Consider the following 13814-nt stretch of genomic DNA (forward strand, 5'->3'; position numbering starts at 1 on the left):
ACTTTGTCAACAAATTAGATACCACCTTCCTCCTTTCCTGTTTCACACTGATTTTCACACAGTACTCGCTTTTTATCACAGTGAAGGCTTTGCAGAGATATGACATTGTCACTATGTGACATAGTACTATTAATATTGAAGCTGTGAACTACTTCCAGCTAGTATTTCATGGGGTGTCTGACAGCTGTCACTGTATTTTAAAAAAAAAACAACAAAATTTAAAAATCACAAACTTAACATCTGGAGGCACGCCTGTGAGTTTGCTGAGGTTCTGCATGGTATTTCAATGCATGATTATTTCAATGTATGATTTGAGAACCATGGTCCTGTCTGGTCTCGCCACCCTGCTATCCTCTTGTTTCTCTATAGACTATTTTCAGTAGAATAGCCAGGGTGATCCACTGTTGATTAGTCACAAAGTCATGTCTGACTCTTTTGCAACCCCATGGTCTGTAGCCTGCCAGGCTCTTCTGTCCATGGGATTTCCCAGGCAAGTGGAGTGGATTGCCATTTCCTTCTGCAGGGGATCTTCCCAACCCAGGGCTTGATCCTGTTTCTCCTGCATTGCAGGGGATTCTTTGCTGCTGAGCCACTGGGGAATCCCAGCGTGATCCATTCCTCTATTTAAGTCCCTCCAATTCCTTCCCAACCCCTACAAAGGAATACACAGCCCTTCACATGCACATCCCACTCCACCCACCAACTCCCTGCCTCTTTGACCTTCTCTCCTACTTCACTTCCTCTTGTTCATTTCACTCCAGCTACAGTGGCTTCTGAGCAGACACACTCCTATCTCAGGGTCTTTGCTCTTTCTCTCGCTCTCCCTGGGAAATTCTTCCTCTAGATAACTACATAGCGTATTCAGTACCTCCCTCTTCACGTGTTAATTGGCATACACAAACATTACCTTTTAAAAATTGATTATTTGGTAATTGAAGCATAGTTGATTTACAATATTGTGCTAGTTTCAGATATATAGCAAAGTGATTTGGCAATACATATATAGATGAATGTAACTATAATCATTTCCCATTCTTTTCCATTACAGTTTATTACAATATATTGAATATAGTTCCCTGTGCTAAACAGTAAATCCTTGTTTATCTATTTCATATATAGTATTGTAAACCTGTTAACCCAAAATTCCTAATTTATTCCTTCTGCCTTTCCCTTTGGTAACCATACATTTGTCTTCTATGTCTATGAGTCTGCTTCTGTTTTGTAGATATGTTCATTTGCACCATTTTTTAGATCCATATATAAGTGATATCATGTAAGATTTGTCTTCTCTGTCTTACTTCACTTAGTATGATAATTTCTAGGCCCATCCATGTTGCTGCAAATGGCATTACTTCATTTTTGATGGCACTCATTCACGTGTTGATGGACACTTAAGTTACTTCTATATCTTGGCAGATTATTGTAAACAGTGCTGCAATGAATACTGGGGTACATGTGTCTTTTTGAATTAGGGCTTTCATCTTTTCTGGATATGTGCACAGGGATGGGATTGCTGGATCACATGGTAACTCTATTTCAAGTTTTTTTTTTAAGGAAAATCCATACTGTTTTCCAGAGAAATGCTACCTTATTAATGTAGTTTTTCCTAACCACCTTGTTTGTAATTATATCCTTTACCCCTGTATTCTTTAATCTCCTTCTCCTGCTTTGTTCTTTGTGTGGCCTACACATGGACACACACACACAGCCGTGTGTATATATATGCTTATATTTGACTCGTCTAGAAAGCAGATGCAAAGACAGAACCAAATGTGTGCAGTGTCAACATATACATGTATACGGAGGGTTAGGGTTAGCGTGGGTAGTGCCCGACCCTCTGCGGAACTTCCCCCTGGGGTTCTTGCTGACCTGGCTGAGACAATCTGTACTGGAGTCTGAGAGTGAGTTCTCCCACACACTCCACCTTCCTCTCTCCTTCCACAGGGTTAGGTAAGTAAAGTGACTTTTCAAACCCATAACCGGTAACAGAGCTCAGTGCAGACAAGTGAGGTGTCTGTCGTTCCATTAGCCCTTGCTATCAAGTGACACATTCACCAGTGTTAACTCCTCACCTTGATGACATCAGCCTAGAGAATAAAATCAGGTGAGGGACCACGCCGTAAGAATACTGGAAGACCTTAGTAAAATTAGACTATGGATAAGCTTAGAAGTTTTAAAATCAAACAGATACTTAAGAGAGTAGACACAAGTCTGTAATACGTTTATGCTGCATGAAGACTAAATTGCTTTCCAATGACTAAGATAATTCTGAAATGATGTGCATGTTGATTTATTATACCTGCTGTACAGCAGAATAGTTCCAATGAAATTAAGCAAAAACCTCTCTTCTGTCTTCTGTTCTTTAGTGTAGGTCCTTTCTCAATGGATTTTCAGTCCTTGATCAGGGCACTTATTTCATTCATGCCAAGCCTTCCTGTTCATCCAGTATATTAGCCAGACTTAGCTGGTGAGGATGCTTAGACTTTTTTTCACCCAGGTTAAAATGACCCCATCAGATTTCAAGGCTTCATTCATTCAACAAATATCTATTGAGTATCTATTATATACCAGGCATTCTTCTGAAACAAGTTAGTCAAAAATCTCTGCCCTTATGGAGTGTATATTTTAGTTGAGGACACAAATAAGATAAAAAAATTATTACTGTATTACTGTGTACAGTGTCTATATATATGTATATATGTGCATATATGTATACATGCATATGTACACATACATATACACACAGTACTCAGATCTCTTTTCGAGAGAGAACCCACAACCAGGAATGTCAACAGCAGGCTCTGTCTGTGCCCCTTTCCCAAGGATCAGCTGCAGCGTTCCTATGAGGCCACTCTCTACCTGACCTAGTCCAGTGACTGAGCACTGCGAGGGCCCTAGACTCAGCCCCACCCTCTGCGGAACTTCCCCCTGGGGTCCTTGCTGACCCGGCTGAGACGATCTGTACTGGAGTCTGAGAGTTCTCCCACACACTCCTCCTTCCTCTCTCTTTTCACAGACATCAGACCTGTGTTACATTCTGAAGCTCTTTCCTGCCTACTGCTGCTTTCTCTCCCTTTTATCTTCCATGGGCTCTTTCCCAAATAACCTCTCTAGGCTGATGTCATCAAAGTGAGGAGTTTGAGGAGTTAACACTGGTGAGTGTGTCACTTTATAGCAAGGGCTAATGGAAAGAAAGACACTTCAGATGTCTACACTGAGTTCTGTTACCAGTTGAGGGTTTGAAAAGTCACTTTACTTACCAAGTCTCAATTTTCTAAGATTTAGACGGGTCTTTCTGTTATTTTCTCCCATATGAATGGGCAAAATATCTTCCTACTTTGGTAGAAATTGAGGGTGATTCTTATGGATCTTTAACACAAAAGGACAGTCTATTCACTTAATTAACACTTTATCCATCAGTGTCCCAAACCAGAAACTGTAACCAAGAATGACTCCAGCTCTGAGGAGAGGTGAGCCATAAATAAATGTTTTGGTTCCATGAGAAATGAAGCAGAGGATGCCAGGAAATATCTCTGTGGGAAATTTCAATTGCATGTGACAGAATGCTTTGAAAATAATCATAAAGTTTACCAGTGAAAAAGCAAATGACATCACATACTTGTAATAGGACTATTGTTGTCATCGCCTGGGGTCCATGACAGCTGAACACTCCTGTCGAGTTGATCTGTCAATTCTAAATCAAAGGGAGGATTTGGGACATCTGTAGATCAAACACATACATCATAGTTAGCCATCCAACCTTGAGGGTCTCCCTTACTTGTGCTACTGTTCACAGAGGGGACTCTTAAAGACACAGAGCACGCAATGGCCAACGAGCATGCAACCGAAAGGAAATGAAAACAGCTGAGGCTGCTGGGAACACACACACACACCCAGGAGAACCCCTCAATGAGCTCTGCTTGTATCTTTTTCAAATGAAACTAACTCCCTTGTCACCAAAGCCAGTGGGATGGACAAGTATGGTTCTCCAGCACTCTCAGTGTGTGTCTTTTCATAAACACAGATGAGCACAAACAGAAACAACAATATGGAAGCTGAATTTCTAACAAATGGGAAACAGAGAATGGCAAGCACTGAAAAACAAAATACAGGTAAATGCATGTACTGTTAAAAGAAGCTGCAAATATTGTTTCTGAAACATGCGAAACTACAGATTTGGGGGCACTTGAAGAATATTCGTATTTTTAAGGGAATTATAAAATTGATGCTATGCAGCTAGCCCTCAGCATGCATACCTTATGTGGATGCTCAGTACTCGTCAGGCAAATGGGGAGGTGTGTTTATTTTCAGAGGACACCAGGGTATAGACACCTATTGGGATGAAGGTGTCCCAGAAGCATGTCTGCCTCTTCTAATGGTGCATTTGAAATCCAGAGAGTTAATGTTCCCCTTGGCTCTTTTCCTGACCTTGCTCTTGGCAGTACCTCTGGCTCTTGGACAAACCAGAAGCCATATAAAAATGTAAGCACTTCTTTGACACTAGTAAAGAAGCAGTAAATGTCTGTAAAGGACAGCTATTCTACAGTATAATTCATGGTATCTGTAAAATCCAGCTGGGTTTTTGCTACAAAATTAATTTTTGTATTTAACACTGAAAAAAGATGAGGGTTCTTTAGTCAAAAAGATTTCAGGAAAAAAATTCTGATTTATTTTTCCAACTCAGAAAAATCAACATGATATGAAAGCGTCCTCTTTTTTGTCTATCTTTAGTGATTTATCTTCTGTGAACACAGTGAATTGGTGGTTTTCTTTGACACAAAGGTAATTGCTGTTCTAGACATCCATTGTTTTCCTATGTAAATTTCTTGAAAAGGGAACCCCCAAACAACATTTAGCTTTCCAAAACAACTTTTAATAGATTGAAGATCTAATTTGTGGAATGATATATGAAATTGCTTTTCCTGCCTGTAAAATGTGGACAATAGCTTCTGAAAAGCACTGATATCAAAGAGGGACTTTCATTAAATTCAACGACTTTGTAATAACACATGAAATGCTTGGAATTGAGTGGTAATATATGCAGTGAGACACTCCAGGGTTATAATGAAAAATGATTCACAGCAGTAAATGGACAGCACAGCTGAACATCTGGCAGAGCCCCTTTCCGTAAAGAAACACAATGACATGATAGACGTAAGAAAGTAAAGGAATTTTTCTGCATGTGTGAAATTGTTCCAAAGAAAACAGAGAAGAAGGACTCATATTAGTTTACCGTAAATGGGAGCTGGAGTTGGAGTAGGAGCTAGAAAGGACAGTAATATAAACGATTTTAATCAAAATTAGTAATGGAAGGATATAAGATAGCACAAAAAGACAAAGACGGAGCATGATTAAGATTATAAAACTGAGCCTTATGTTTAACTGCAAGGCATGGCATTGATAAACATACAGTAACAATTTGGGGGTAAAACCTCTTCAATTTTAAATAAAAGTAGATTAACTGCTCTCTTATAAAAATATCATTAATATGCATAACCACTATTTTAATTCCAGCGCTGCTACAGGGTACATTTATGCTGGAATTATTTCCTCAAAGGAATCTTTCAAAAAAGATGTGGGTGTTTAACTCACCTATAAAATGGTAAAACTGTAACAAGAAAATAGTTACAATTGACAATTTTTCCTTTCAGTCTAAAACAGGGCAGCCAGTTGTACTATACGTGTTTTAGTTCTTACCGACAACGCTAAGCACAGCACTGGCCGAAACGTTGTCCAGAGTTGTGTTGGCTACACATGTGTAGGTCCCACCATCATCATCGCTGACATCAGCGACCACCAAATAGTCTTTATCAACAGTGAACCTGCAATTATCACATGTTCAGAGCGGCTGAAATGGACACCCAACCACACCCCATAACCATTTTACTGGCATGAAAACAACAGTGAATTTGATAGAAGGGAAAGATGATAAAGATTAGCAGCACATCAGAGCTAAAATTCTGTACAATACACGTCACTTTGATAATGATTATAGTTGGAAAATATTTTGAATGAATGAGAAGCTTGTTTTGAAATGATGACAAGTCCTTTGGTACAGTGGTTTTTAACCATGCCTCTGGAGTTTTAGGCACTTCCTCAAGACCAGGGGCTGAGGTGGGGGCAGTTCCAGTTATCCTGACTAAAGGCCTTTCCTATGGCTTCTGCGACTACCACTCATCCAGCTCAATTTTTAATAAGGTGTATATTTTTAAATAAGTTAAAGTTATAATTAACGTTGTTTATTTTTCATTGAAGTATATATAGTTGATTTACAATGTTTCATGTATACAGCAAAGTGATTCAGTTACATATATACATATATATATATATATATATATTTAAATATATGTAGACTTCCCTGGTGGCTCAGATGGGAAAGCATCTGCCTACAATGCGGGAGACCCAGGTTCAATCCCTGGGTCGGGAAGATCTCCTGGAGAAGGGAATGGCAACCCACTCCAGTATTCTTGCCCTCCCCCACAAAAAAAGGGGCTCAAAGAAATATTTTTTGGACTTCCCTGGTGGCTCAGACAGTAAAGCGTCTGCCTGCAATGTGGGAGACCTGGGTTCAATCCCTGGGTCGGGAAGATCCCCTGGAGAAGGAAATGGCAACCCACTCCAGTACTCCTTCCTGGAAAATTCCATGGACAGAGGAGCCTTGTAGGCTACAGTCCATGGGGTCGCAAAGAGCTGGACATGACTGAGCAACTTTATTTACTCACTCAAATATATATAAATGAATAAGAATATAAATAATAAGAGTATATATGTACATATATATATATATATACACACATATTCTCTTTTTCAGATTCTTTTCTGTTATAGGTTATTACAAGATGCTGAATATAATTCCATGTACTATACAGTAGGTTATTGTTCATCTATTTTACGTATAGTAGTGTGCATCTGTTAATCCCAAATTCCCAATTTACTCCACCCCCATCCCTTTCACCTTTGGTAACTGTAAGTTTGTTTTCTAAGTCTGTGATTCTATTTCTGTTTTATAAATAAGTTCATTTGTATCATTTTTCTAGATTCCATATATAAGTGATATCATATGGTATTTTTCTTTGACTTACTTCACTTAGTATCATAATGTCTAGATCCATCCATGTTGCTGCAAATGGCATTATTTCATTCTTTTTTATGGCTAAAGAATTCATCATTTACTGCAGAAACTTTGTATCATTTTTCCATATGCATAATTTACAATAGGAGAAATGATTTGGAATAGAAGAAAATAAATGCAAACAATACCAATCAGGTTTATCACTAGAAACAGGAAGATTTAGATCACCAGTCACTAAGAAGAGTTTTCTAGAAGTTTCTTGTAAGCATGACAGTTTACCTAGTAGGTCAAAAATCTATGCAAATAGGATTCATGCATGGTTTTAATGAAGCCACATAAATCATTAACTGTCTTCAGAAGGGGATTTCCAAGATAAACCTTTAGCTAATTTAGTCCAATGGTCATTTCTTCATACTTCCTTCTCATCTTTATCAGTTCAGATCCCAGAGATAAAACTGATCAGTTGAAGCACAGAACTAGATGGAAACCCTGGGCACAGAAAAGGCCACATAGTTCTTTTAAGGAACATTTACAGGCAAGAGGGCACCATTAAGGCACAGTTGAAAAAAAGCCACAGAAACCATTTCTACCAGCAGATAGCATTCCTTCCCACTGGGGTGATGACTGTAGCCCCTCTGTATCTGCTAAGATTCTCCCATTCAACTGTGTACTTCATCAAACCCACCTGAAAATGGGCATGACCTTTCCTCCATTCCAAGCTAGAGGAATGCAGCATGCTCAGGCTCTTTCAAATTCTTTACTTGTTTTATTTTTCTCCTCCTCCTTCTATTGGCTTTAGGTAAAATGAAAAGAAAATTCCCCATCCAAATAAAAACTAGAGTCCTGTAAAATACTGATGAGGATTCAGGCACACGCTGATGATTAAAGAGATCACATTTCTGCTTATTTGTAAAAGGGAATGAAAACATCTGTTGAGACTGCACTGTACATGGCAGAAAACAACGGACGTTGTCCAAGATCTGAAAGGAATTTTTGCATCCTGAATTACATAGTACACCAACACACAAAAATAGACAAACCTTCTCAGGGTCTTATTTCCATAACTTGATACCTTTCTAGGTCTGAACAATTTACAGCAAGGAAAGGAAATGTATATCTACTTTGAAGACAGAGCAGAAATTTTAAAAGCGTAATCATTAAGTCACTACACAGGGACTTCCCTGGCAGTCCACTGGTTAAGACTTTGCCTTTCATGGCAGGGGGGTGAGGGTTCAACCCCTGGTCGGGGAGCTAAGATCCCACATACCTCAAGCAAAAAACATGGAATAGAAGTGATATTGTAACAAATTCAATAAAGGCTTTAAAAATGGTCCACGTCAACAAATCTTCAAAAAAAAGTCACTATAAAATAAACCTCTAGTTCAAGAGCAGCTTAAAGAGAGAAGGATGAAAAAGGAAAGGCATTGTCTTCAAATACCTTCCATCATTGGGCAGCTCCCCGTGGTCTTTCAGCCACGTGACAGTGGGGATTAAGGTGTGATCATGTTTCACTTTGCATTCAAAGGACACAGTGCTCCCTCTTTGCACAACTGCATATTCAGGCTGTTTAATGATCCTTGTTGGATCTGAAACGGAAAGTTACTGTTATTCATTGCCAAAGCTGGGGAATTTAACAAAATCAAAATACAGAGAACAGACTTGTGGTTGCCAAGGCAGAGGACAGTGGGGGAGGAATGGACTGGAAGTTTGGGATTAGCAGATGCAAAATATTACATATAGGATGGATAAACAACAAGGTTCTACTGTGTAGCACAAGGAATTATATCCAATATGCTGTGATAAACCACAATGGAAAAGAATATGAAAAAGAATGTATGTATATATACACATATATACATATATATATATAGCTGAATCACTTTGCTATACAGCAGAAATTAGCACATTATAAATCAACTATACTTCAATAAAATAAATTTTTTTAAAAACCTGGGGAATTTGCTCAAAGACACATAATACATAAAAAATGTTTGCCACCTTGCCTCACCTTTGATTTCCAGGTGAACATCATTCTTTGCCATTCCTAACTTATTCCGTGCGACACATGTATAAGTTCCCGTACTGTCCTTCTGGGCCACAGGAATTTCCAAAGTTCCATTTTCATGTAAAACATAAATATCTTCACGAAGAGCACTCCCTTTAGCGTCCTTAAACCTTCATTATGAAAACCATCACAATGAGAAGAAAAACACATCATAGTTTGAAGTCAGACATAAAATGCCCTGTTTAAGGTCAACACATCATGATTTGCATCACCAGACGATGCTCACAGACTTCAAATCTGTGTAAGCATACTGCATGCGTGTCCGTCAGGGGAGTTGGGGCTGGGCGGGGTCAATGCAAAGAGAGGATGACAAACTGGAGGACTCAGTGATAAATAGTACTTAAAGAATGAGGGTGATAATACTAAATACTTAAGTGATAATTTTCATTATAAGAGTTCATAATTTAATAATCACATTATTATCTATTTTATCTCTAATAAATGAAAAAACAGACAAAATGAAGACTACTCCTTTTGACCTTTTCCTCCTACAGTGGTGTGTCTGTAACTCTGTCTGCATCTGCATCTGAGATTTCAACATCAAGGTTAAAAGGGTTGTACTTTTGAGAGTATAAATAGAAAAATATTCAGAGAGGAAAAAGAAACAAGCATACATGTAAAGTACATCTACATTCAGCTTCTGGGCTAGCATCAAGAGAAGTAAGGATGGACTCACAGACTTAGAGAATGAACTTATGGTTTCAGGAGGAAGGGACAGTTAGGGAGTTTGGGATGGGCTTCCCTAGGGGCTCAGACCGTGAAGGATCTGCCTGCAATGTGGGAGACCTGGGTTCAATCCCTAGATTTGGAAGATCCCCTGGAGGAGGGAATGGCTACCCACTCCAGGATTTTTGCCTGGAGAATACCATGAACAGAGGAGCCTGACAGGTCCAGGGGTTGCAAAGAGTCGGACAAGACTGAGTGACTTTCACTTGGGATGGACATGCACACACTGCTATATTTAAAATGGATAACCAACAAGAGCCTACTGTATAGCACATGGAACTCTGCTCAATGTTATATGGCAGCTTGGATGGGAGAGGGGTTTGGGGGAGAATGGATACACGTATATGTATGGCTGAGTCCCTTTGCTGTCCACCAGAAACTATTACAATATTGTTAATTGACCATACCCCCAGCACAAAATAAAAAGTTCAGAAGAAGAAGTGAGGATGGATGAAAAGAGGTGTAAGACTAAGCATTAACTCTTCTCCTTTGCTAGGAAATTTTCTGCATAAGCATCCGTGTTTGTGTTTTAATCCAATACCTGGCTTTAATCTCACAGCAAGATGTAAAGCCCCACACAGTGTCTGCCAGCTGACAGAGGATCCATAAATGAATGTTCCAATTTTATTTTTTTTATTTAAAAAAATTTTTTTATTTTTACTTTATTTTACTTTACAATACTGTATTCGTTTTGCCATACATTGACATGAATCCACCACAGGTGTACATGCGTTCCCAAACATGAACCCCCCTCCCACCTCCCTCCCCATAACATCTCTCTGGGTCCTCCCCGTGCACCAGCCCCAAGCATCCTGTATCCTGCATTGGACATAGACTGGCGATTTGTTTCTTACATGATAGTATACATGTTTCAATGCCATTCTCCCAAATCATCCCACCCTCTCCCTCTCCCTCAGAGTTCAAAAGTCCGCTCTACACATCTGTGTTTCTTTTGCTGTCTCGCATACAAGGTCATCATTGCCATCTTTCTAAATTCCATATATATGTGTTAGTATACTGTATTGGTGTTTTTTCTTCCGGCTTACTTCACTCTGTATAATTGGCTCCAGTTTCACCCATCTCATCAGAACTGATTCAAATGTATTCTTTTTAATGGCTGAGTAATACTCCATTGTGTATATGTACCACAGCTTTCTTATCCATTCATCTGCTGATGGGCATCTAGGTTGTTTCCATGTCCTGGCTATTATAAACAGTGCTGCGATGAACATTGGGGTACATGTGTCTCTTTCAATTCTGGTTTCCTCGGTGTGTATGCCCAGCAGTGGGATTGCTGGGTCATAAGGCAGTTCTATTTGCAATTTTTTAAGGATTCTCCACATTGTTCTCCATAGTGGCTGTACTAGTTTGCATTCCCACCAACAGTGTAGGAGGGATCCTTTTTCTCCACACCCTCTCCAGCATTTATTGCTTGCAGACTTTTGGATCGCAGACATTCTGACTGGTGTGAAGTGGTACCTCATTGTGGTTTTGATTTGCATTTCTCTAATAATGAGTTATGTTGAGCATCTTTTCATGTGTTTGTTAGCCATCCGTATATCTTCTTTGGAGAAATGTCTATTTAGTTCTTTGACCCATTTTTTGATTGGGTCGTTTATTTTTCTGGAATTGAGCTGCATAAGGTGCTTGTATATTTTTGAGATTAGTTGTTTGTCAGTTGCTTCATTTGCTATTGTTTTCTCCCATTCAGAAGGCTGACTTTTCACCTTGCTTATATTTTCCTTTGTTGTGCAGAAGCTTTTGATTTTAATTAGATCCCATTTGTTTATTTTTGCTTTTATTTCCAGAATTCTGGGGGGTGGATCATAGAGGATCCTGCTGTGATTTATGTCGGAGAGTGTTTTGCCTATGTTCTCCTCTAGGACTTTTATAGTTTCTGGTCTTACATTTAGATCTTTAATCCATTTTGAGTTTATTTTTGTGTGTGGTGTTAGAAAGTGATCTAGTTTCATTCTTTTACATGTGGTTGACCAGTTTTCCCAGCACCATTTGTTAAAGAGATTGTCTTTACACCATTGTATATTCTTGCCTCCTTTGTCGAAGATAAGGTGTCCATATGTGTGTGGATTTATCTCTGGACTTTCTATTTTCTTCCATTGATCTATATTTCTATCTTTGTGCCAGTACCATACTGTCTTGATGACTGTGGCTTTGTAGTAGAGCCTGAAGTCAGGCAAGTTGATTCCTCCAGTTCCATTCTTCTTTCTCAAGATTGCTTTGGCTATTTGAGGTTTTTTGTATTTCCATACAAATCTTGAAATTATTTGTTCTAGTTCTGTGAAAAACATCACTGGTAGCTTGATAGGGATTGCATTGAATTTGTAGATTGCTTTGGGTAGTATACTCATTTTGACTATATTGATTCTTCCGATCCATGAACATGGTATATTTCTCCATCTATTAGTGTCCTCTTTGATTTCTTTCATCAGTGTTTTATAGTTTTCTATATATAGGTCTTTAGTTTCTTTAGGTAGATATATTCCTAAGTATTTTATTCTTTTTGTTGCAATGGTGAATGGGATTGTTTCCTTAATTTCTTTTTCTACTTTCTCATTATTAGTGTATAGGAATGCAAGGGATTTCTGTGTGTTGATTTTATATCCTGCAACTTTACTATATTCATTGATGAGCTCTAGTAATTTTCTGGTGGAGTCTTTAGGGTTTTCTATGTAGAGGATCATGTCATCTGCAAACAGTGGAAGTTTTACTTCTTCTTTTCCGATTTGAATTCCTTTTATTTCTCTTTCTGCTCTGATTGCTGTGGCCAAAACTTCCAAAACTATGTTGAATAGTAGCGGTGAAAGTGGGCACCCTTGTCTTGTTCCTGACTTTAGGGGAAATGCTTTCAATTTTTCACCATTGAGGATAATGTTTGCTGTGGGTTTGTCATATATAGCTTTTATTATGTTGAGGTATGTTCCTTCTATTCCTGCTTTCTGGAGAGTTTTTATCATAAAAGGATGTTGAATTTTGTCAAAGGCCTTCTCTGCATCTATTGAGATAATCATATGGCTTTTATTTTTCAATTTGTTAATGTGTTGTATTACATTGATTGATTTGCGGATATTGAAGAATCCTTGCATCCCTGGGATAAAGCCCACTTGGTCATGGTGTATGATCTTTTTAATGTGTTGTTGGGTTCTGGTTGCTAGAATTTTGTTAAGGATTTTTGCATCTATGTTCATCAGTGATATTGGCCTGTAGTTTTCTTTTTTTTTGTAGTATCTTTGTCAGGTTTTGGTATTAGGGTGATGGTGGCCTCATAGAATGAGTTTGGAAGTTTCCCTTCCTCTGCAATTTTCTGGAAGAGTTTGAGTAGGATAGGTGTTAGCTCTTCTCTAAATTTTTGGTAGAATTCAGCTGTGAAGCCGTCTGGACCTGGGCTTTTGTTTGCTGGAAGATTTCTGATTACAGTTTCAATTTCCGTGCTTGTGATGGGTCTGTTAAGATTTTCTATTTCTTCCTGGTTCAGTTTTGGAAAGTTGTACTTTTCTAAGAATTTGTCCATTTCTTCCTCGTTGTTCATTTTATCGGCATATAGTTGCTGATAGCAGTCTCTTATGATCCTTTGTATTTCTGTGTTATCTGTTGTGATCTCTCCATTTTCATTTCTAATTTTATTGATTTGATTTTTCTCTCTTTGTTTCTTGATGAGTCTGGCTGATGGTTTGTCAATTTTATTTATCCTTTCAAAGAACCAGCTTTTGGCTTTATTGATTTTTGCTATGGTCTCTTTTGTTTCTTTTGCATTTATTTCTGCCCTAATTTTTAAGATTTCTTTCCTTCTACTAACTCTGGGTTTCTCCATTTCTTCCTTTTCTCGTTGCTTTAGGTGTAGAGTTAGGTCATTTATTTGACTTTTTTCTTGTGTCTTGAGGTATGCCTGTATTGCTATGAACTTTCCTCTTAGCACTGCTTTTATTCCAATTT

At 38.4% G+C, this 13814-nt stretch overlaps 1 protein-coding gene across 15 annotated transcripts in view; it reads right to left on the reverse strand.

Annotated features, from left to right (window-relative positions):
- NRCAM (neuronal cell adhesion molecule) overlaps positions 1–13814 on the reverse strand; it is a 94589-nt gene that overhangs the window by 42755 nt on the left and 38020 nt on the right. For 9 of the 15 annotated variants that reach the window (XM_040260850.1, XM_040260844.1, XM_040260856.1 and 6 more), the window contains 5 exons: positions 9081–9247; positions 8511–8658; positions 5698–5822; positions 5234–5263; positions 3620–3721 (listed from right to left, as the gene is read on the reverse strand). In XM_040260850.1, the coding sequence (XP_040116784.1) occupies positions 3620–3721; positions 5234–5263; positions 5698–5822; positions 8511–8658; positions 9081–9247 (572 nt within the window). The remainder of the gene's footprint in view (positions 1–3619; positions 3722–5233; positions 5264–5697; positions 5823–8510; positions 8659–9080; positions 9248–13814) is intronic. The other 6 variants (XM_040260855.1, XM_040260854.1, XM_040260849.1 and 3 more) reach the window with 1 other exon arrangement.

Source organism: Oryx dammah, unplaced genomic scaffold (assembly GCF_014754425.2).
Source record: "Oryx dammah isolate SB20612 unplaced genomic scaffold, SCBI_Odam_1.1 HiC_scaffold_18, whole genome shotgun sequence".
NCBI classification, from domain to species: Eukaryota; Metazoa; Chordata; class Mammalia; order Artiodactyla; family Bovidae; genus Oryx; species Oryx dammah.